Below are 23,726 nucleotides of genomic sequence, written 5' to 3'. Positions count from 1 at the left end.
TTGGGGCTATGGGTTGAGGTATGACGAGGGCTGGAGAACACATTGTGGCCCGAGAAGGAAATTGGGGTTCTTGAGTAGAGTCTGAAGAATTCGATACGAGATTGTTGTTGTGGAATGTGCTAGGAGACTGTGATGTGTGCTTAGTAACCAGCGTTGTCGCGTCGCGTTCGGAAGCAAATCAGGGTCTGTAGGCGTCACTCCGCTTGTTCACAAACCTCACATGTCGCAATCACAAAATGTCGCGTCCTGGTGTAACTGATGTATCGCATTCCTGCCGATAATCGTGCGCATGTATATGCGCTTCGCTCTCTCATTTCGACGGCCGTCGATTATGATGGCGTCCAAGCCCTGGACGATGCGGCTTCCCCAAAGTTACGAGCTCACGATGAGAAATCTACGTCACCGGCGACCACACCACACTGAAGGCCTCGCGCTGCCTTATTTGATTATTCATCTCTTCAACATTTTCTTCTAATGAAATAGACTCTCTCGGCTCGGTAAAGTCAGGTCGCCACTGCCTTCAGGGTCCTGGTGCCTAGCGTACGTCTGGATTATGTACACCCAAGCTTTACATACCTGAAGGTACAAGCACCATCGCCACCTCAAACGCTTTCTTCCTAGGTCTCTGGAGATCTCAATCGACTCACCCACCGACAGCGCGATGGACGACCAGAAGCTCCTTCCTCCTCTCGCGCGGGGCGACTCGAAGCGCGCTGACCCAAACAAGCTCTCGATCCTCGATCTGCCAGCCGAACTCCGCAATCAGATCTACAGCTACCTGCTCAACTTTCACGCCCCACTGGATATATATCACGAGAGAAATCGTTTGGATGAAAATGGTCGGCTGCAAATGCGTCTCGGCTGCGGCGTACGGATTCCCGTAGCCCTGTTCGCATCGTGTCGAACGCTGTATCGCGAAGCAGTTTCCGCCTTCTACTCTGGTAATACCTTCGCCATAGGACTCGACGGCGGCGGCATTCTCTACCCTATACCATTCAGCCGTGGTTACAACTTTCCCATGGGATCCAACAGCTACTACTCTCCGAGTACCGCAGCCCCACATCGCGTTCCCATCGAATTGCCTGGCGCTTTCTTCGCACATCTTGGTACGCAAGCGTGCTGGCTTAAGAAGATTGTGCTTGACCTTATGGATCTTCCGAACGCAAGCTTTTACAAAGGTAGTTCGCTCAGGTCGCTTCCCGAGAATATTGCTCATGACGATGGGCTCGCATTATTCAAAATCACGCCTGTCCTGCGCGCTATTTGGAGTACAGGACGGGATATCGACTTCTCCTTTACCCACAGCAAGCGTTTGCCAATCCTAGGCCCCTCGGGTTTGGCATGCAACGCCACAGCCATGAGCGCTATGGTTCGCTCTATCCTAGGAGGTCAGCTACGACTACGAACATACGGCCGGCTGCTGTGTGTGGTAGCCCTGGACCGAAACGGCGCGGGAGGCATAGTCGGTTGGGGCACCACTAACCCCATATCGTCAGACGCGTCTTCCACACGTGGACAAATCTGCGCCGATATGTATTTCGTTTCTAATTTTATCGCCAAGGATGGTGGTCATCGATTGGAAATGGGCGAGCGAGAGAAGCCGCTGAATCTGCTAGACTTCCCCCGCCCCCTTCTCGATCGTATCCTCAATATGGTCGTGCACCCTAGTGAAGGCTATCGAGTCAACCTGGGCAAAGATAACAAGATCAACTGTGGTCTCATTCACGTCAATCGGAAACTTCATAAACGGTGGCGCGATGAAGTACTCTTCCGGGACAACCGCTTCGAGTTAGTCTTGACGACAGACTGCGCGCGTACCGACTTCGATCAGTTTAAGCATTTGCGAAGATCTCTCAGGAAGACGTATGATACTCGTACCTTCTATGTCGAATCGCGGACTCTTGTTACCGGCGGATATCTCAAAAACAAATTGCGGTATACTCTCAAGTTCGAAGCAGACAATCCCATCTCACCAAGCGAAGTCCGCATCAGCATCCTCCCCCTGGTCATGGAGACGTCTACTACTCGTGGAGACGACGCAGTCACGATCGAGGTCTGGGTTGAGAACAGCGAGGGAATATCCAGCCTAGCCACTTCACATACCCTAACACTCCATGAGCTGCGCGTAAACATCGCTACCGTCATGATGAAAAACTTTTATCTGACAGGAAACAAACTCGTACCAGACTTCTGGATCAACGGATTCGGAGAAGTCGTGCAAGTCGAGGACGCCGATGAGAAGATGCATGTCTCGGGCGGGGCTTGGGACCCAGCTTCGGAGCTTACAGATTTCGATGAGCACGGGTTCAAGATATCGAGGTTACATCCTATCGACATTCATCACCGAGGTAATGAGACACCAGCGAGGCCTGTTGTTCATTTTGTAGAATCTCAATTCTTCCCGTTCCGGAGAGAGGTTAAGGAAATTCTGCCGTATCTCATCAAGGCCATTGAAACGACGGGAGGGCCGTACAGGAACATGTTCAGTCGGTGAGTGTTTATTTGCACACGATCGTTTTTTTTTGTTATATACTAATGAGTTTCCAGGTTGATGATGACGCAACCATTTCATTACAAGGAGCTCGGTACGGACAAGGAGCTCAATACGGACTATGGGAGTGACGATATGGAAGATGTAGAGTAAGCTTTGAAGCTTACGGCTGAGTCAATGAACATTTGAAAGTATGTAGATGTCACTTCTGTAGCGTGCGACAGAGGATCGTTCCCTAGCCTTCCGAGCCTAAGGTGATACTTAGTTGTTTGGGCCGCGACCAGGTATACTGCGGTATGCGCACTCGAAAAAACGAGTTCGACACACATACAGCGAGAGAAATGATACGAGTGATCTCAATACTTGCACGTTTTCGCGGCCATCGCAATATGAGGTGCGTCATCCTTGTCACATGCGTCTTTGCGTCGGTGCCACTCTTCGACCATGGTGCTATGACTCCGCGACCATGACGCCGCATCTGTCATTTACGGCACTACCTTTTCATCCACCGCGCTCAACGACACTACAAGTTCAGTCGTCATGGTACGCCGTCGCATGCTGACGACAGTAGGATTAAGGCATTTTGATGCAAGACGTCTTCGATTGAAGTAGTGGACTTGTTACATCTCATCTCGCTCGGGATGGAGAATAGGTACGCTATGTGGCATATGCGATGGATGATAAAGCGAGTGATGGGTATCCAACCCCGGCATCTTCTAGATTGCGCATCTACGCTTATCGCCTACAACAAGTCTGTAGTGATTGCGATCTCTCTCATTCGGGAGGACCGTTCCGTTAGGATGGCTCTGCTAAAGACGTAAGTATCAGCTTCTTCCTTGTCCTACATTTACTCCCACCTCTATACGCATGCAGCCACTGACAGCGCGGCCTATGGGAGTCGGTTGTTACCTAAATATGTGTAGTTTCACTGAGGAAAGCCAGGTCCAGATCGCGCCCGATGTTGGTGCCTAGTGTTCTCCAAGAAGGTACTTGAGGTCTCGCTTCTCATCACGTAGGGCTACTGTCGCCGCCTCAACCACCTTTCGCTCAACTGCCACAAATGTCAGCTGAAGGCTCAACTCAAGGTTCGACTCAAGGCTCGACTCAAGGCTCGGCTTCAGGCTCACCTCCAGGCTCACCTTCAGGCAAGGCTTACAGAGAGTTTAAGGACCACTATGACGTTTGGTTCCCACCAGCATCCATACTCGCGATGGACAACTTCCACCCTGCCTCACCCCTCAATCTCGGAGATTCGAAGCGCTGCGATCCAAACAAGTCTTCGATTTTAGATCTACCCGGCGAACTCCGCAATCACATCTTCAGTTATCTGGTTGAGTCTCGCACACTAGTGAGCGTGGGTTTCGTTACTCAACATCGCCCGTCCAACGATACGGACATGCGACTTCGTTTTGTTTCTCGGATTCACCCTCCCATGGATCTCTTCACGTCGTGCCGAACGCTGTATCGCGAAGCAGGTACCATGCTCTACTCAAACAACACATTTCGACTTTCGCGCCATTTCCCCTATCCATTTGACCTGCCTAGCTCGTTTGTCGAAGTACCACGAGAATTCTTCAGCCGTCTTGGATCACAAGCGCATTGGCTGCGTGAAATTGTCTTAGACCTAGATCATCTAAAACCCAGGGACTGCTTCAGAGGAGAAGCTCGACTGGACAATGACTTCGAGGAGCAAGAACGGGTGTTCGACGAGAAACTGGAGCTTTTTGAGGTTACTCCTCTTCTGCGGGCTATCTGGCGTCTTCACGCTGACGTGGATGTCTCGTTCACCCAGCCATTTGGTCCTGCTAATTATCAGGGTGAGGAAGTTGTCCGGTGCCACGCGTCATCAATCACTAAGATTATGCGATCTATTCTACAGGGTCAACTGAAGCTACGGCAGTATGCAAGGCTAGTTGCTGCCGTTGGTCTAAAGCGAGATGGCTCCGGAGGAATGATCAACTGGGGTACTACAAATTACGATTATCGAGGCGCACATCCGCAACTGGTTAGGATACTTCCTGGCCCAGAGCACATGTCGGCCTTCGTGGCGGAGGGCGATGGGTCTCGACTCGAGCTTGTAAAGAGCAACCGCGCTTCTTTACTTGGTATTCCCAAACGCATACGCCGACTCATTTTCGACAAGATCATCAACCCTGTTGATGGCATAGCTATCGATCTCGACAAGGAGAACAATTTCAACTGTGGGCTGCTGCATACCAATCAGGAAATCTTCGAGACTTGGAGGTCACATTTCCTGTTCCACAACCGCTTCACCCTGACAATGGCAACAAGCGACCTCCACACTACGTTCCAGAACTTCGATAAGCTGAGACGGTTCCTCCGCAAAACGTTCAAATCAGATTACAGCCGTAAGAAGAGAGCTGATGAGTCGATGAGGACTATTGCGACATCGAACGAATTTTGTTATCGTCCAACCGGCTTACACTACATCCTAAGGTTCGATCTGAATAGCCCAGCCACACTGAGCGATATCCGCATCAACATCCTGCCCTTCGCAATGGAAACCTCGACTACCCCACCCCATCATGAAGTAACGATCCAAATATGGACCCCTACACCCGACGGCTCCTCGGCCATGACAGCTACCCACACCATGACCCTCACCAGACTACGACTAAACGTCATCAAAGCTATTTTGGACTGCGCATTCACAGCGATATCGAATAAGTCATACCTACCCAATTTCTGGACCAACGGCTTCGGAGACATCGTTGAGACTGTCCACGATTCGGTTGACGACACGGGTGGAGCATGGGAGCCTGCGTCCGAGATTGCGCCGGGAATATACCACCCCGTTGCCGTTCGAGCCCTCCATCCTATCGATCGCAACTATCGGGAGTGTGAAGCAGATCTAGGATGTGAATACTATGACGATACGCAGTTCTTCCCTTTCAGGGCTGATAAGAAAGAGACTTTGGTGTATCTTATGAAAACTATGGCTTCTTATCCTGACTACTTCAAGACGTAAGTTGCGATATGATATGCATCTTTGATAGTCTGGATGGTTTTACTAACAGGGTGCAGGTTGAAGGCTCCGCCGCTTTCTTGCGCCTGCGAGGATGACTGTCCGCTTAGGAAAGATGATGATGACGATTCGAGCGTTCTTGACTGGCAGTATCTTGTGGCGTGATGAAACTTGAATGGGGAGGCAGAATGGACTTTGCCAGACGTCTGATCACCTCCTACAAGGAAGAGGTACAATAGGTGCCTGCAGTCTACGCTGGTCTTAAAACAAAAATTTACCTACATCTCAAGGCAATGTATCTTTCTACGTACTTCTAGAGGAATGCGTTATCTAGTTAGAATGACTTTTAGACTCCGCCAGCTATGACTCTAAGTCGATGACTGTGCGCCTGTGATTCATGGACCTGTCATCGGGCTCTCTACAATTCCTGCAACGAACATGAACTTCAGCATGCAGTGACTTCTAACACTGCGTCCAGTGCATGTCAAAGCCATGAGTCAGTATGCACCGCTCGAGCGATGAGCCGTAGTCACAGGCGTGTGCCCCTCCATGCTTCCAAACTTCCTCAATTCATCCTCTAGGTATCTTCGACAAAAGGTCACACATCATGTACGCTACTACAGCGTCTCGCAGTAGTCAACAGTCAAGACCCACCATAGCCAATATCGCGTCCTTCCTCGCCCTCCCCGCCGAGCTCCGCAACAAGATCTACCGCCACATCTGCCACCGCCCCTCTCCAATCCGCCTCTACTTCTACCAAGATCCCAGAAGCAACACGCCCAAACCAGTCGTGCCATATGCATCCAACACCACAATCCCCACCGCCTTTTTCTTGACATGCCGACAAATCAACGCAGAAGCATCATCAGTGTTCTACTCCACCAACACTTTCTTGCTCAACCGAACAAGCAAATTTGCTACTTTCACGCGCCCGTGTTTCGTCAGCGCGCTCGTCAAATTCTTTGATACTCTGGGTTCGAGAGCCGGGCTCGTGAGAAGTGTTGTGTTTGATACTTTTACCTTCCCAGATAGTGTATTTCTCTATACTTATCTGGACAGAAAGGCGAGGGTCTTTGATACTAGAATGGATGTTGTGGAAATTACGGTGTTACTCCGGGTGGCTTGGAGTCGCGGTCTTGACTTTGAGATTAGGCTTATCGATGTGAATGATGTGGGTGTGGAGGGAGAGAGGGCGGAGTATTGGATGGGGAATTTTGAGAAAGAATGCTCTAAGAAGATTATCAGTGTCGTCAATGCACTGCTCGAGGGGCAGTTGGGTCTTAGGGAAAAGAGCGATGCGGTGCGTGCCGTGGCGGTCAAGAAGGATGGCTCTGGAGGCTTAATTTGTTGGACTGACGCTCCCAGTGAAGGTCAGAAGGCTCCAATACCTCGTTGCCATTGCGGCCCGATGACCAAGTTCACTGCAAAAGGCGGAGGCAAAGAATTGGAGCTCGCCACATTTGCCCCTCTCTAGCTTCGCGGGAGTAGCTATCTTTGAGGTTTCACTCTACTCGCAGCATCAAGGCTGCAGAATTGCGAGCAACCGTGTAGGAACGCCCTTCCCCCTATCGACTAGGGCTCATTGGAAGAACAGTACTCTCGCACATACCAGAGCTGTCAACCGATCGCATCACCCAATCCACCTACCGGGTCAACTCCTCGATCCCAACGAGAGTTCAACATGCCTCCATACACTATCCCCTCGCCTATAGCCACAGCAGGCGACTCAAAGCCGATAGACTTAAGCAGACACTCTCTCGTCAAGCTGCCCGCTGAGATTCGAAACCAGATTTATGGACATCTCGTCGAATACCCAGAGCCGATCATAATTGACCTCGATCTCTCCCCAGCCAGGGACGTCTATAGATTTTATCTTGGTGCAGGATTTGAAATGCACAAGGGCCTGTTTTTCGCGTGTCGAACTACCTACCTTGAAGCAGCTTCGTTGTTCTACGCCAACAACACGTTCGTTATGATTCCAGCCAACCTAAAAAACCGTGGTACTATCGAATATCTTCTAGGTGTCTACACTGGATGGCTCCGGAAACTAGGGTCTCAAGTGTACTGGCACCACAGGTTCTCCATCGATCTCTCTACAGGCGTCTTGGACAGACGTATAAGCTTCAGATTATACAACCAGCAAAGACCCAAGGCTTTCAACATAGGACACTTACTTCACTTCCTTTGGGAATATAACCTTAACATAGACATCACTTTCACTAATACCGTGTCCGCAAACGACCAAAGACGTATGTTCGATCCTACAACGATAACAGCTATTACAAAATCGATTCTCGAAGGCCGACTCATGCTCAAGGCGTCTCGGCGTCATATCGCGTCAGTCGCAATTGACTACGATGGCACCGGAGGCGCATTCGGCTGGAGAGAGGCTGATGACTTTGACCGCTGGCCTCGGGTAATGATACCTGCTCACGATCAATACCATAGGTTCACCGCTGAGGACGGCGGACGACGGCTCGCTCTGGTCCGTCGAAGGCCGACTTTGATTGTCCGGCAGAGCTCGTAGAAAAGCGAAGAACAAGAGAGGAATGGAGTGTGGCGCATGGTCAAGGGAAGGTGCCAATGGGATAGGGGATCGCGGTGCGTAGTCGAACATACCTAGGTATAGCTGTGCTGAGGTAACTACACGATTAATGAGAACTAGTTCTCTACGACAGCATAACGGTCCTTTGATGCGCGCATGTGGTCGTGATGTCACTCTGGGGAGGTTCAAGTTGTCTGGGTAGCGAAGTCGTGAGGGCCGTACGCAAACCTGCACGGACCAGAATGGTCATGTGACAGAAGGTATAGCCTTGGGTTGGGCGTGTGGGCCAAAGCATTCACCCAAGTTCGGACCCCCGACTCTGCTTCACGACGCGTTCAACCACACTATTCTCTCCCCTCATTCAAGCCAACGCAACCCCATCAGCGCAAGAATCCCAACCATGCCTAGAGAGACTGCGATACCGACGACACGGCCTTCGGTATGGGACAGAGTGCGAAACAAGCGCTGGCCTCTGTTACGAACAAATTCCAGACTTTCGCTAGACGATGGTAGCGCGCGACCGAAACCAGGAGGGCTCAAACGAATGCTGAGTTCACGTTTGGGAACGAGCGTAAAGACTCCACGGCCTCGGTCATCCTGGGTATGGGGGAGGGGAACCGTCCACGGTGCATCAGAAGAAGCGGTACCATTGACTCGCTCGAGAATCTTCCTACAACGAACGACTTCAGCCACCACCGTGGATCGAATACGGCCGCCGAGTCACTACGTAGACTATAGTAAAGTCCCACGAGCTTGTGATCGCCGACGGTCTACATCGAGGAGTAGTATAGTGGCTCAAGCTTCCGAAGGAGTGACCCTCGCGACGGTTTATAGCGACGACGGTGAGCCCTCGGGACGCGAATACGACCGCCGGAACTTCAAAGCCATTCGAGGCATATCGCGCGCAGCCCTTGAAGAAATGGTACTCGATCTCGTGGATCCTGAGAGGAAGTTGTCCTCTGGCAGCTGTCGCGTAAGACATCGGACGGAGGGATCTTTCCACCACGCAGTATTCCTGAAGATTGAGCGCGATGATGAAGTTCCGCAGGAGTATGTTCTCAAGATACCTGCACACGGTGCACCAAAAGAGTGGGGTATGAACGATCGTATGATGTTGGAATGTGAAGCTCAGTTACTGAAGCATATCCGCCACCATACACATTGTCCAGTACCAGAGGTTGTCGCATACGACGGCGGCCTAAACAATACGATAGGCGCGCCGTACATACTCATGAAGAAGATCAAAGGTATAGCGGCGACGGATCTGTGGCTTGGTCAACCCTACAGGATGTTCAAATCTGACGATCTGCACCTTGAGGCCGACGACCCTTCGCCGGAGGTCGAGCAAAGGCGCGTTACCTTTCTGCGCTCTCTTGCGCAAGCTATGAGCCAACTTGCGACACTCGAGTTCCCATATACTGGTGTCCCTAGCTACGAGCATCCGGAAGATAAGAACCCAAAGTTCATCGCACCAGCATGGCGATGGCACTGCAAGATGAACATGGAAGAGCCGACGTCTTATGGATCATTTGCGTCCAGCGAAGCTTTTTTCGCTGCTGGCCTCGACAGGCTATGCGAGCCCGAGAGCCCTCTTGATAGCGATGGAATGACAGAGCTTGGCGTCCAGATAGTGATGAGGATCATACTGTCTTCGGCTCCGTTCAAGCCGTCCACGCCCTTACAGGGTGAAATCTCTCGGGCTGGGTACGGTAGCCACACCATACCGGTGCGCGAAGCGTTTGTCATCCGACATGACGATCTCGACCTCCAGAATATCCTGGTAGATGAAGATGGTAATGTGACTGGTATTATAGACTGGGATGCTTGCGCAGCGGTGCCACGCTGCATTGGCTATACATCCATGCCTACCTTTCTTCGTCGCGACTGGCTCCCAGACTACGGCTTAGGTCGGCTGCCACATATGACTTGGGCCATCGAGCGCTACCGCGAGGTATACACCCAGGCTATGGAGGAGCTCTGTCAGTCTTCGGATGTAAACCTCACGCGCAAGTCCGCGATGTATCAACTGGTGTTAGCGGCCTTGGACAAGGACTTTCGGTGTAGGGATGTTGTGGAACTGCTGCTGAGGGAAATGCCTGAGTACAGACGCGTTGATGTGAATTCGTTTTGTCGGAGGCTGGGGCAGGGTTGGCCGGCAGCTGAAAAGGTGTTGAGGATGAAGATGGCGGAGTTGTTGAAGCCGGAGTGAAAGCGATCCGTATGTGCAGCCTGTATGACGTCGAAGGGTCTTCCAAGGGATTTATTACTTTATGGTATTCGAACCATGTCAATGCCATCTTGATCGTGATGGAAGATGGCCCCGAGATTCCACGTGCTGAGTCAAAACTGTCGTTGCTATGGGGTCTCTTATCGCAACGACCGCAGGCTTATCAGTGCTCAACGTCATCGGTACCGAGCACGTGCCGAGCTCTCACTCCTACGTCCCAACGTTCTTTCTCGCGCACAAACTTCAGCCAACGCATCGTCAGATCCGGCCCAGACACACCCCGCATCGGTGAGAGTCTTAAACGTGCGATAATAGTATTGCCCCGCAACAGCCGCCAACAATCGATAAACTATTTCTGTGCCACGCTTAGGCCAAGTCGCGTTACGGTGCGACCAAGACGGATGGCGGCTGTCCAGCTTCTCAGCCCTATCTTACGCGAGCCTCTTCTCGTAAAGCTTACAGGCAGGATCGATCTAAGTATCTCACGCGGTACATGATGAGGCGATGATACATCAACAATGTACCCTTCGAGAAATAGCACTACCACACCTGCAGGTGCTGCCGTATCATCGCGCGTCCTTGTCCGGATGTAGTACCACTCGGTGTAATACAATGGGTATAGCACTACCCTAAGAGCATGTGCCGAGCTGGTGTTGTAACTCTTGGTTCTCGAACAGGTCTCGGCTCATAGTCATTGGGATCGACTACCAATTAGGACGTGCTCGACTGCATTGGCGCACAACAAGTCAGGCATCGTGATCCGAAGAAGGGTGTGCGGGAAAAGCAACGTTTGTTGATATAAAACAAACATATCGTGGACACCTTCAGATACGAGCACCACCCACCGACAGTCGCTTTCGCATTCATCTTCTTGCACCTATTGTGTGCTCTAATATCCTAATATCTAATGTTTTCACACGCAAAGGCAGCGGCTGCCTTTCTGCCATTTCTCTACTCAAACACCCTCGCTCAGGGCCAAGGATCATGGGGTCCAGTAATCGACTTTCCGATCATTCCCGTTGCAGCCTATATCGTTCCGGAATGGCCGACTCCGACTCGCATGATGGTGTATTCGGCATTCTCACCGAACGCCTTCGGGGGTGAACGTGGTCTCACTCAGTTCGCAGAGTACAATTTGGTCTCCGGACAGATGACTACTCGTCAGGTTGCTGAAACCAACCACGACATGTTCTGCCCTGGTATGAGCTCCTTGGCCGACGGAAGGTTGGTGATCACAGGAGGAAGCAATGCGGAGAAGACAACCATATACCAACCGGAGACAAACACATTCGCTCCCGGACCGGATATGAAAGTACCCCGTGGCTACCAAAGTAGCGCTATCCTCTCCAACGGAAATGTCTTTACTATTGGTGGATCTTGGAGTGGCCCAAGAGGTGGAAAGCCAGGAGAGATTTACGATCCAGTACAGAATACGTGGACACTTCTTCCTGGTGCTGCTGTCGAGCCGATGTTGACAACCGACCACGAGGGTATCTTCCGCGAGGACAACCACGCCTGGCTCTTTCCCTGGCGCAACGGCACTATCTTCCAGGCCGGGCCCAGCAAAGCGATGAACTGGTACTACACCGATGGCGAAGGAGGCGTCAGCCCAGCGGGCATCCGGGACGATGTCAACGACGCCATGTGCGGTGTCCACGTTATGTACGATGTTGGAAAGATTTTCACTGCAGGTGGAGCCCAGTACTATGATCAAGCGCCCGGTCTCGCAGTCGCGCACTTGATGGAGATCAACTACGTGGGCGCACCAGTGACAGCTGAACGAATCGCCGATATGCACCACCCCCGCGCTTTCGCAAACATCGTCGTTCTTCCTGACGGCAAGCTCTTGATCACTGGTGGACAGCGTTGGGCTGCGGGCTTCACAGATATCGACCCCGTCTTCATCCCCGAGATGTTTGACCCCGCAACCAAGACTTTTACCGAGCTACCTGCTGAAGCCATTCCTCGTAACTACCATTCCGTTTCCATCTTACTACCCGATGCCACCGTCTTCAGTGGAGGAGGAGGTCTCTGCTGGGATGACGGAACCGGTGGACCGTCCTATCACTGCAAAGACACAGTCGACCACCCCAACGGCCAGATCTTTACACCAGCATACCTCCAAACCGGCGCTCCTCGCCCGATCATCGAGAACGTTGCCAACAGCATCGTCGCCCCTGGCGGTGAGCTGAGGGTCAAGATGCAAGGTTCGGCCGACGGTGTGAAGTTCTCTTTCATCAGGATTGGAAGTGTTACACACAACGTCAACAGTGATCAGAGGCGAATTCCGCTCCAGCCAAGGGTTGAGGGTGAAGAGGTCGTCTTGCCCATCATGAATGACTCTGGTGTCGTATTGCCGGGAGCGTGGTATCTGTTTGCTGTCAGTGCGGAGGGTGTGCCGAGTGTGGCTAGGACTGTGTGGGTGGAGAAGGTTTAAGTTTGATGGTGCGTTTGATTGAGTCGTGATAGATGAAGATACCTAAGTAGGTTCGTAGTAGTGTTAATACAAACCATGATACCAAATCAACACATGTGTCAAAGTGTGAAGGATAGGCACTATTGCGGAAGATTCGGCGTCAGAAGCTCGTCGCTTAGTAAGCACTCCGTGTGATTGACTTCTTTCGGTTCATACCGAGAATGTGAGAGCCATCGACAACATAAATTGATATTAACTAATATGCTGACCAAAATACATCGCTGGCTAAAGCACATTACCAAAATGACGATGGAGATGCTCGTTTTAATGCTTCTACGAAGAGAACCTACAGAGGTCCTCTCTCCACGTCCTTGTGTGATTCATCCACGCTTCCATCAGAGGACCCCTCTTTGATCGCATCTTTCTTTTCCTCAGCCTTCGGTGCCGGTGGTGGTGGCGGAATCTGCGCAACCCAGAACACCGGGTATCGCCGCTGAACATTATTCCCCATCATGGCTGTGACCAGCACAACGGTTGACGATAGCAGCAAGACCGGCAAGAAATACCATCGCAGCGCCCAGATATGCTGGTCAACACACGGCATGAGTGCTGTGGCTCCAGCAGGTGGGTGAGTCGTCTTGGTCAGATGCATGACAACGAGTGCGATAGCTGTGGCCAAAGCAGCAGCGAGCCATTGCAGTCGTGGGTAAGGATCTTTCTCGAGGTCGAACTGGAAGATTGTTGCTATGATGACTCCAACTAGGCCGCTGAAGAAGTGGCCGAAGATTAGGGAGCGTGGTTGCGAGAAGGGCACGTCGATGGCGCCGTAGCAGAGGATTGCTGAGGCACCCTATGAAAATGTCAGTCCTCCTCAATATCAGATATACAAAGAGTCGGAGAACTCACAAATGAAGCGATGATTGGTGGTACGGCGCGACTTCGCATGTAGTCTGTATGCCCAAATATAGCGAGAATGACGCTAAGCCCGCAGAAAGCGCCGATGAAGCCCCAGACACAGACGACCCATGTGCGAGCAGCTGGGGCTGCTTTTGTTCGATATCCAAGCCAGTGGCTGATAGGTTGCGGAAGGCGTGCAAGACCACGCTGGATAACGCGCTCAACAGGCACAAGAGGATCCCATATCGGCATCGTGAAGGCGGAAGATGCCTAGTTTACGCACGCGGCGGCGACTACGACGTATACCCAAGAAAGACGATTAGATTGAGACAGTCGTGTCGAGGACTATTCGCTGTCAATATTAGGACGTAGTGGTAGCGATGTCAAGGAATGGAAATGCGGAAAGAGAGAAAGCTTGATGAAAGCATGGACGCGGTAAACAGAACCTAGAGAAGGGAATAACGACCGGTGGGACGTCACCATCGCGGATCGAGCCTGGATCATGCACCCCGGACTAATGGCGCGTGCCATTTTAGTGCTACTAATGACCGCGGCATCAGGCTTTCTGAATTCACGATCTTTGTTGATGCCACTGTTTCTAGAGATGGCTGGTATGCGTCGACACAAAGACGACAGGACCTCTGGCCCTGCTGCCTCGCCTGCAAACAGACCCTGCAACAACAGCGAGGATGAATCCTGCGCAAACAAACGCGCAAAAGGAAGGCTTCCGCAAAGTCCTGACGATGGTTTGCGAAAATGCGGAGTAAGCGGTTTTCTGTTAGTAATAATCCGAGATTTCGCAGAGCTTCGGGCGAATGTCGCCGAAGTGCGGCATCATCAAACTCTTACTCCTCACATATTTACGAGAGTCAGTTCTCAGCCCGTACAATTAGAATTGTTGGTATTATGGGTATGTATGGTTCTTTTACCATGCAAAGAGGCATTTCATGCCAATGTATGGTCGTCGAGTCTGTAAAGACCGGGACCAACCCTCGAAAACGCCAGAGCGCCGCGCTAAAGCCCAAAGATATGGCATGCATCCCAGATGAAAGTCGTAATATGGTCGTCGCAATTAGACAGCCTGCCAGGTATGACTGTTCGGGTCCTTGAGAAGGCTGTTGTTGGAACCTTTAGTACCCAGTGCGGTAGCCACCGAGTCCACCCTAACATTTCCCTTCACTGTCGTACTATCCGCGTCATTACTATTCATATCCTCTCCATCATCTTTCACAGTCGGTAAGCTCATGTCTGCAACGAAGCTCGGCTTGGTGAGCTGGTGCTCCTTCAGTATGCCCATCTTCTTCAACCAGTTCTCAGCGGGGCTCTTGAGCAAAGGAAGCGAACTAGCAATGATGCCGATCTCTTCCTCGAGTTTGGCCCAGAGTGAAGGTACGATGGTCGCCTGCATCACGTCGCCTTGACCGAACGTGGTGAACGTTGTCATCTTGGCGCAGTTTATCGCGGTTGCGAGGAGACCGAGGGCCATGAGGAAGCCGATGAGTATCTTCTCGGATTGAGAGCGGTTCAGGGTGCGGATCAAGCGGATTGGCATAAGTGAGAGTGTGAGATCCATGGCGATGTAGATGCCTATTGAAAGAATTAGCCAGGTTCTACATAAGTAGCGCCGAGGAGAGTCTTACCAGCAATGACCCATCCGTAGATGACGATGGGGCCCAGATCCCAGCATTTGGAAGAGATACCGGTATCCCAGTTCGAGCTGATGGGTGTGCATTGCGCAAATTGGATGACGAAGTAACTCCATGAGATTGTTGTTTGTAGGCCCATGATGAAGTACAATGGCCATCGCCAAAGCCTTTCAGTCCCGAAGCGCAGCAGTGAGCACGCGACAGAGAGTCGTACAAGCCAGAGCGTAAGAAGCCATACAGTTTGGAGGGCGAACTGTAGCCTCAATGTCTGCTTGAGCGTCTCGGGTGTGAAGGATGCCGCTGGTTTGCCCCATCCGTATGCCGTGGATGCGATAGCCAAACATATGCCGATCAAAGAAAGTGGTTCTGCGACAACGATGATCCAGTCATCGAGAAACAGTTTCCCAGTCCTCTGTATCCGTGTGTAGATGCGTGCGGTAACCAGGAAGAGTGCGACAAAGCCGAAAGAAACGACAGGTCCAAGGTAGATGGCGGCTTTGTTGGAGTATGGCACCGCGGCCATCGGGTCGGCCATCGAGTGGTGTCGTGTCGTGGGGTTTGACCAGAAGGTGAGGATACGGAGGAGTCTGGGGTATTGCAATTGTCTTGCACGCTACGTGCGACTAGTTGTCATGGGCTTCGTGAGATACTCAAGGGATCCTCGTATGCTGCGATTCTACCAAAGCTACACACCCGTCGACGGACAAGTCGTGAACGGAAGCCCCGGATAGACAAGACGAGAAGACGAACAGGCAAACAAGAAGAAAGAAAAGCCTAGATACCCTGGGCTTGTAGAGGTATTGAACAAGTTTAAACTTTCGCACCTCGGGATCCGGCTCATCGACGCTATATACGGACCGCTGCAAGCATCGTATTTCCCGCCATTCTGACATGCGACAGCGTGGATTGATGAGGCGCCCGGCCATATGTCCTGTGAAGGCTACCACCTGCAGGAACAATAAAGTTCGAAGCAAACCTTCCGTCCTTCAGCGCGGAGACGAACTTGCGCAATGCAGATGGGGTGGGGAGGGAACCGTTGCTTTGACACGGCAGATGGGCCAGGGCCCTCAGGCATCCATCGTCAAATGTTGGTTGCGGATGAGCCGTTTACCACGCGACTGCTAGACTAATCTGGGTCTAGGCGCTCGCTCGGCTGGGTATAGTGAGGCTATCGCAAGCGGGTAGTCGCGTGGCATGATTCACGTACCTGGAGCTGCTGAAGCAATGGCTTCGTTTTTGATGGGTGCATCGCCCCTGAGTTGTTCAGCTCCGCGAGCAGGTTTATGCGGTAGATGCACGTCAACGGTGAATGTTGCAAGTTTCGACCCCGGATTACTACTGTCGCAATGACTCCAGCAATCAGATGAGAGAAAGAGGAAAGACGAAAAACCTGCGCTGCCGCTTGCTACGCCTACTGTGTTGCAGCTGCGACAAGATGCACATCTCATACTCAAGAATCTAGCCATCGGGCTATTCATTCCCTTCGCAGTGATGTATCCGGAATCCGGTAAACTAATCGGTTTCATCGCTGCGATACCATCGACTCTGGCCCTGGTCCAGCGGTAGTACGTGCGTACCGTGTCCGGCGCGGCCTCTTTGTGATCTGAGGATTCGCAGCTGAGCGCCGTCATTGGCGGCATTATAGGGGTCTGAGTCGCACAGCATCCATAAGGATGATCTGTCCAAATGCGAGTCAATAAGTTCGGAAGGATCGCATTGCGCAAGCACTGCAGGATGAATGAATTCTGGTTGTTGGGAACTCTTGGAGTTGAGGATTGGCCGCCACGACGGGCGGAAGACGGCGGAAGACGATAACCTGGATGCAGACTGACTCGTATCGATAGCCCAGGGAACTGATGGCTCGCACATCGCATTCAGAATTCTAGTAGCATGCGAACTATGCGGTAGCAGAACCAGAGTCCCATATGCGCCATCCTTCTTGCATGCTGCAGGGCCGCTGGCGTTCAGGCTATACGAATGTCTGTAACGCGCCAGGTCAGCCACCGCATGAAAGATTACTGATGGAAAGATGTAAGCCCAACTTCGGGCCTTCTTCTATATCCCTCATTCCCTCTCCAAGAATAGGAGTACATCGGTGTAGAACTCCAATGGTCGTAAGCTTGATGAGAAGCTTCCGCGGTATCTGATTGGCCTATGACATCATGCCCCTCACTTTAGCGCAAGCACGCAACCTGCATTGAAACTCTATCGCAAGATCGCAACCGAACATTGATCATCAACCACATCCTAAACCGAATCTGTTACCCATCCTCCGAAACCCGATTAGAAAGCTTTGCTATGGTCGAATGTCCAGAGTGCGGTGCAGGGGCTGATTTGACGAAAGACGGTGCTTGGGCGCATTGCGCTTCCTGTATGTCAACGCCCCTGATTCTGTAGACATACATGCTGAGTTGTTGTGAGGCAATACGGTATTTGAGCCAGGAAAAGAAGGTAGCCACTACAAGGGCAGCGGAAGCGGGTCTGGTGACAAGGAAGAAGAGAAGAAGGGCGATTCGAAGGATGAGAACGTGAAAAAGGATTGAGATTAAGGGGACGAGCTTGACTTCGAGCGTGAGATGTTCAATGTTGATGTATATTCACCCGGTAATTACCATGAGTTGTACGCAAAGACCGGACATGCTTACAGTACGAATGAAATCGCTAATGTAATGACAGACATACAATATACAGCACTTGCGTATCTCGCCCGATGTCCACCAATGGTACATGATCGACAAAGATCTCTGCTTGCGCCTATCTCATCTGTATCTCCGTGATCCTTTCGCTCCAATGGAGTAGCTCATACCTGAGCGATACGAACTATTCATCGACTTAAGAAAACGTAGATTTATCCTAGCCTTCCACAGCGATACGTCTTGTCGGCGGAGACCGCAGATTTCCGCCGGCATCAGCTGTTTCAACATGATCTTCTCGATTTCGCTAGCAACTGTCAGTTGGTTCATTCTATCAGTGGAAAATACTGTACACTTACGCATTGTCCGAATCAGGTTTATTCTTAACGTCATATCTGGTCAAGACCTCCTCGAGATAATCCAATACCGTTACCGCGGAGTACTGAGATGGGAACAGCTGCTTGCAATCTTTTGATTGGCAGTCGTGTCGGGTCTTTTGTCCGTGGAAGTACTGATCCTTTGGGTAAATAGAGGACACTTTACGCGATTTCCTACCGCCGAATCCCCCGGATGCTTTTGCCGGATCGTATTGGATGCGAAATGGGCTAGAGAAACGACTGAACTCTGTCTCGACGACCTTTCCCAACCCGTTTACCCACATCGTAGTAGCTGCGTACCCAACAGTCTTACCGAATGTGTGTTCCAGCGCATTCATAGCGTTCAGTCGAAGTTCTTGAAACGTGATTGTTTGCTCGGCGAAAAGGGAACGGCCACCCGGTGTAGAGGTCAATGAACGGATCGTGACAGTGCGATCACCCCAATACGAAGATGTCTCCAAAAGTAAGGGCAGCACGCTGATGCGCAGGTCTTCCAAGGCGGTCGGATCGGCTAGGTCGAACTCCAGCACAACGCTGAGCTCTTGTGACTTCTCCAGCTTCCAATGGGGCGCTGACCACCGCAAAGGTCCTGATATCCCGTGGTAGTTTTGTCCAGGATCCTCGGGAGTTGTAAATGTACGACGTAAGATGCGAGCAAGTTTGCTAAAGTTAGTGAACGTACTGCGCTTTTCTCTTGAATGAAGCAGCAATGTGTACGTTGCGGCTTGTAGCAAGCTTGCCCAACAGCTCTCGTGAAACCGCCTATTGACGTGAGTGAAGTTGACTGGCAAGCTCGTGTCGACATCAAGATCGATGCAGATTTTCTCCCGCTCACTGAGGACCTCGGAAAAGATCTTGGAGAGTACGGGATGAACGGGTAAGGTCAACAAGGTAGGAGGTGTCGGCTTTGTCAAGGTGAGGCACCGTCCACTATCCTCAGCGGCGAAGCTGTAGATTTGTTGAGCGCGATCGAGTGCAAATCGGCTTGGTGCGCCAGGTGGTACTTTACCCAGACGGAACATACCACCGGAGCCGTCATATTTGATTGCAATCTCGAGCATCTGACTGCGAGATGCCTTTAGCATCACTTGGCCTTCGAGAATACAGCGCATGACCCGGGTCATCGCTGGAGGATTACAGACATCCCGGGAAGCTCCCTTGGCTTGCAAGTAAGCGATCTCGATAGCGAGGCGGTGGTGCCAGAGGAATCTCAAAAGTATGCCGACCTCAAACACATCGTATGTGTACGGGAATGCACATCTATCGAAGTTCAAGGCCCACGGCCTACTCGTAATATCGAGGATAACTTTACGGATCCAATGAACCTGCGAGCCCACTCGCTGGAAAAATAATACAGCAACCTCATCCGCAGTCGCCTGACTACGCTGTGAGTATTGGTAGCTGTCCGGAGCTATGAGGAACTTGTTGTTGGCATAGAAAGCCGAAGCCACATCCGAGTAAATAGTCCGACATGTCAGAAGCAAGCTCCTCTGACGCTGATGTTCTGGTTGGAGCGAGAAGCTTATGCGCTCTGAGCTGTATTCAAAATGTCGACGGAAGGTAACCTTGACGGGCTCGGAGAACTCGACGAGATCCTCAAAGATCTTGTTCCGAAGCTCAGCGGGTAGAGTAACGAGGGAATGTTTGCGCGGATCTGCTGGCTTCGAGTTGCCGCCCGATAGTGGTAAGGGGACTCTAGGTTGCGCCTTAGTGAGGGCGTTAAGGGCAGTCGATTGCTTGGTGGCCATGATGATGGCGTTCCTTGATCTGAAGCGATGTGGTTGAGAGTCGTGAAGTGCGCGTAAGGCATAAGTCAAAATGTGCAAGTCCTTAAGTATATTCAGGGTGGAGAGAATACATGGGGCTATACAAAGTCGCGCCACACTGTAGCCTTGAGTTTTACAACCCAATGGACCGTGCCCTTTGTCTTCCGACGCAGATAGTGGCCCTCACGACTTCACTACCTAGGTACCCAGACGAACGGGAAACCCCAGAATGAAATCACAACTACGAGAGTTGGGGAATACGCCTTCAAATTGTATAGGCATCACTAAGTCTCTGTGTTCAGACTGGCTCCATTCTTAGATAGCCCAAATGATCGTATGCCCCACGAGGTCGCTCAATCGAAGTGCTGACAGGCGTTGCCCCAGTTATAGGAGGTGCGTTTGCAGAAGACGTTGCATCTGTGTGTGGAGTTGCACTGCTCGGAGCGGTGTTGTCGGAGTCTCGGTTACCCATGGCGCGTAGAAGTGAGAGTATAGTACATGGATGTATGCTGTAAGCGTATGTATCGAAGCGACGAAGTGTAACACTGAATGTAGTGTGGACGTTAAAAATTGCGGTGTAGAAGTCAAGAAGCGTGATGTCTTTTTGTTATTGATGTTGTTGTTGTTCCGACTTTGTCAGCACCTGCTCGACAACTTCAAAGCGAAGGAACATGGCTGCGGGTGGAGCTTTTAGATTTCCGGCGATATAGGCGACGAACCCAGCTCCAAAGCCGAAGAGATGTGTCGTCTTGCAACGCCAAGCTCATCGGGATGAGGTGTATTTTGAGTCGGTATGCACGACCGCAAAGTGGGGGACCATGTGATAGGCATGGATAGTCTTTGATCCGCGGGTTCGCTTCTCCCCGTTCTTGATCATATGGAGCACGAAATAAAACTTCGCCTTTGCCTTCAAGATCTCGTACTTCTTTGCATGACGTCCCGTCGTGTACTTGAGCTTCGGCTCCAACGACTCGTGGTCGGGCATTTCTCCGTCCATCATATTACCCTCATCTGTGTTTTCCACCTCTTTCTTTGGCATCTTGTTGTATGAACGGCGTGTCATCTCTCTGCCGTCTGTCTTCAACATCGGGACGATGTCATGAAGCATCCGAATAAGATTGTGGCTTGAGGGCTTATCTTCCACAGGAATCTTCACATCTTTCTCGTTGAAGTCAACATCTCACTCGTCGTAGACATTGTTTACGCCTGGAATATGGGCGATGTCTCGCCTGGCATTAGTAATGGCGGCTGTGAGCGGGTATGGGGTTCGATTGTCAATATCCCACTGGGCGAAGTATCCCTGATCGAAGTCGGTCAAAAGGAGGGCCGCCCCGACTTGCGCGCCCAGATGTTGCAACTCCATCCTGATCGATTGCACATGGGTAGAGAGCATCGCAATTGTTTGGTAGAAATAGTCTTGAACCTTAACTTTCTCTTGGAATTTCTCTAGCTCTGAGTTGCTGAAGTTGGTATGGGTCGTGCAGCTTTTCTGGAGGAAGCCGTGAAGAGCTGAGTTGAGGTCTTGAATGTGCTGCAGCCTGGGCACGAGCTCGTCCCGGTAAATTACGGCAGTGTCTTTGCCGATCTGCTTCTTGTTCTCCTTGTTGACCTGGAGACGAAACGGCGAGTCACAGAAGGTCTTGCCGACTACGATCAGAGTTAGATTTCTCCACGGCACGCTGTTTCGACGATGTAGCCTCATCGCCTTACCAAGAAAGAGTATGCGAAAACCAAAGGTATACTGAAGCAAGTCTTGATAGGGCAGAAGATTTCGGTACTTTGAGTTGCTGCTGAGCAAACAATAAATGCACAACCATATGCTAGCCAGTCTTAGTACGTGCACTTTCCGCAGTACCCACAGTCCTCAGCAGAACACGCTGTATAGTCTGGCTCAGAACCTGAGTCGTCATCGTAGCCATTGCCAAACCCATACCTCGCATCAATATCGACACCGCCATCATTGTATTCGTCCTCATCCGAAGCATCATCCTGAGTAGAGGAGACATAAGTCTCCGTCTTCTCCCACCTTTCGACCAAGTCTGCAGGCAACGCGTGTACGCCATCACCGTACTGGCTTCGGACCTCTAGGCGATCCGCTCCTGGGCAATACACTTCGAGTAACTTGTTCGTGCTGCTCTTGGCAATGTCAACGATCTCATTGAGTAGTGTTGCGAAGCGGCGGATACCGTCTCTATTGTCTCGGACCCAAGCTCGCACATCGCTCTTGACATCTTGTACCTGTATGTCTTCGAAGAGACCATGACCGTCGTGGTAGGCAACGATGAAGTTGGATATCTGTTTCATCCAGAGCGCTGGGTAGATGTCGGTCATGTCGATGGGTTTCTTGTATTTGCCTGAGCGTGTCTTTAGGTCGAAGACGGAGTGATGCGGTACTGCAGATCCGCCGTGCCTAGTCTTGATCTCTACAGGTTTACCCGTCGTGTTGCTGGGCGGACGCCCGATGGCTGCTTGCTGAAATGCTTGCAGAAGCTCATCTTGGTCTGCAGCAGTCTGTGCGGGCGCGACATCACGGACTGCTGAAGAGTCATCAATGTAGCCGTCGCTTTCGAAGCGTACAAGACACTCCAAGCCGCCAAACTCATATCGTATGATGCGCTGGTGTGTCTCAGAACCCTTGACACTATGCTCCCATGTGGTGTATGCTTCTGGAAACGTATGACCAAAGCCTCTGATATCCTTGATAACTTCTTTGGGGTCGTTCTCTTTCCGTACAAAGAAGACAGTCTCGCCAATGACCTCGATGTTAAACCGAAAGGCTTTGTCGACACCACGAGCGAAGCGCAGGAGGTTGCCAAGGGTGCTTCCGCATGCGAAGACATCGGTGTTCGTAGCGTCGAATTCGGGGTCGGTCTCTGTAATAGCATGTACGACGGGTGCCATGGGGAAGTCGGGATACTTTGCAGCATTGGGGTCGCGAAAGTACTGTCCGTCGTCTTCTTTCAAACGCTGTGGAGCTTGGAGTGGTGTCCAGCGAGGAGGTTTACCTAGAACTGTCAGCTCCATCTGGTATGCAGACTACAGCAAGATGAAAACGTGCAAAGTGGGCGGGCTAACGTCCATGTAGGCACAAAAAGAAGCCTTACCTGGAACGACGATGGTAGGTACCTCGTCATTGAGCCAGTTGTACGACGCGACATGTTGGCAATTCGATATCTCCGCCGAGTCGATTGGTTTCAGACTCAGATCGGAGCTGCGAAACACTTTCACAGGGTCTCCAAGCGGATGTGTCTGGAGATCCGGTTTTGGCTGCTCTCTGTTCTTTGCGAAGTGAGGCGCTCTTCCTCCGCGGCCTCGCCCTCTGCGTGGAGCCCAGCCACCTCTGCCGCTGCCTGAAAACGAAGCCATATTGCGGAAATGTACTGACTAGTTTCGAAATTGTGAATTGCGAGGCTGAGTTATGCGCCGGATGGAAAGCGACACGCCGGCTTCAAGTATGGCATGCTGCCTAGACAAGGCTGAGTTCGTGTGGCGCTGTTTGCTCAACATGCAGGTCGCACAGCGCATGCCTGTAGGCCTCAATTCGTCCAGAGCTCACCAGAACATGCAGGCAGACAAAGATTGATGCCTCGCCGCATAACAAAGTGTGAGTCTCTTCCAATCATTCGCACAGCCCGTTATCAGAGAATCATCGCGCATGCGCTGGGGTCTGGTGCGGCCTCCCGGCTACCCATTCAGAAAGCTCAAAAGAACCAAACGCCCTCTGAAGAGCGATGGAATAGCG

General features: G+C 51.5%; 7 protein-coding genes across 7 annotated transcripts; 3 read left to right on the top strand and 4 right to left on the bottom strand.

Moving 5' to 3' along the window:
• Positions 1–334: 334 nt before the first annotated feature.
• On the top strand, positions 335–2,644 carry J4E84_008084 (uncharacterized protein; the record flags this gene model as incomplete). The annotated part of the gene is made up of 3 exons (XM_049390662.1): positions 335–339; positions 622–2,490; positions 2,548–2,644. 3 exons carry the CDS (start codon positions 335–337, stop codon positions 2,642–2,644), a joined length of 1,971 nt encoding a protein of 656 aa, XP_049241763.1.
• Positions 2,645–3,551: 907 nt separating this feature from the next.
• J4E84_008083 (uncharacterized protein) lies at positions 3,552–5,480 on the top strand (the record flags this gene model as incomplete). The annotated part of the gene is made up of 1 exon (XM_049390661.1): positions 3,552–5,480. The coding sequence occupies one exon, from the start codon at positions 3,552–3,554 to the stop codon at positions 5,478–5,480; it is 1,929 nt and encodes a 642-aa protein (XP_049241762.1).
• A 5,676-nt stretch (positions 5,481–11,156) lies between these two features.
• On the top strand, positions 11,157–12,686 carry J4E84_008082 (uncharacterized protein; the record flags this gene model as incomplete). Its single annotated transcript, XM_049390660.1, has 1 exon — positions 11,157–12,686. The coding sequence occupies one exon, from the start codon at positions 11,157–11,159 to the stop codon at positions 12,684–12,686; it is 1,530 nt and encodes a 509-aa protein (XP_049241761.1).
• A 325-nt stretch (positions 12,687–13,011) lies between these two features.
• J4E84_008081 (uncharacterized protein) lies at positions 13,012–13,610 on the bottom strand (the record flags this gene model as incomplete). Its single annotated transcript, XM_049390659.1, has 2 exons — positions 13,012–13,515; positions 13,572–13,610. 2 exons carry the CDS (start codon positions 13,608–13,610, stop codon positions 13,012–13,014), a joined length of 543 nt encoding a protein of 180 aa, XP_049241760.1.
• A 1,024-nt stretch (positions 13,611–14,634) lies between these two features.
• Positions 14,635–15,743, bottom strand: J4E84_008080 (uncharacterized protein; the record flags this gene model as incomplete). Its single annotated transcript, XM_049390658.1, has 2 exons — positions 14,635–15,149; positions 15,203–15,743. The coding sequence occupies 2 exons, from the start codon at positions 15,741–15,743 to the stop codon at positions 14,635–14,637; spliced, it is 1,056 nt and encodes a 351-aa protein (XP_049241759.1).
• Positions 15,744–18,196: 2,453 nt separating this feature from the next.
• Positions 18,197–19,966, bottom strand: J4E84_008079 (uncharacterized protein; the record flags this gene model as incomplete). Its single annotated transcript, XM_049390657.1, has 1 exon — positions 18,197–19,966. The coding sequence occupies one exon, from the start codon at positions 19,964–19,966 to the stop codon at positions 18,197–18,199; it is 1,770 nt and encodes a 589-aa protein (XP_049241758.1).
• Positions 19,967–21,164: 1,198 nt separating this feature from the next.
• Positions 21,165–23,350, bottom strand: J4E84_008078 (uncharacterized protein; the record flags this gene model as incomplete). Its single annotated transcript, XM_049390656.1, has 3 exons — positions 21,165–21,631; positions 21,844–22,989; positions 23,089–23,350. 3 exons carry the CDS (start codon positions 23,348–23,350, stop codon positions 21,165–21,167), a joined length of 1,875 nt encoding a protein of 624 aa, XP_049241757.1.
• Between the last annotated feature and the right edge of the window lie 376 nt (positions 23,351–23,726).

Source organism: Alternaria hordeiaustralica, assembly GCF_023758085.1.
Source record: "Alternaria hordeiaustralica strain BMP 2776 chromosome Unknown scaffold_19, whole genome shotgun sequence".
NCBI lineage: Eukaryota > Fungi > Ascomycota > Dothideomycetes > Pleosporales > Pleosporaceae > Alternaria > Alternaria hordeiaustralica.
Note: the sequence above shows the minus strand (reverse complement) of the source record. Positions and strands in the feature narration are given on the sequence as shown.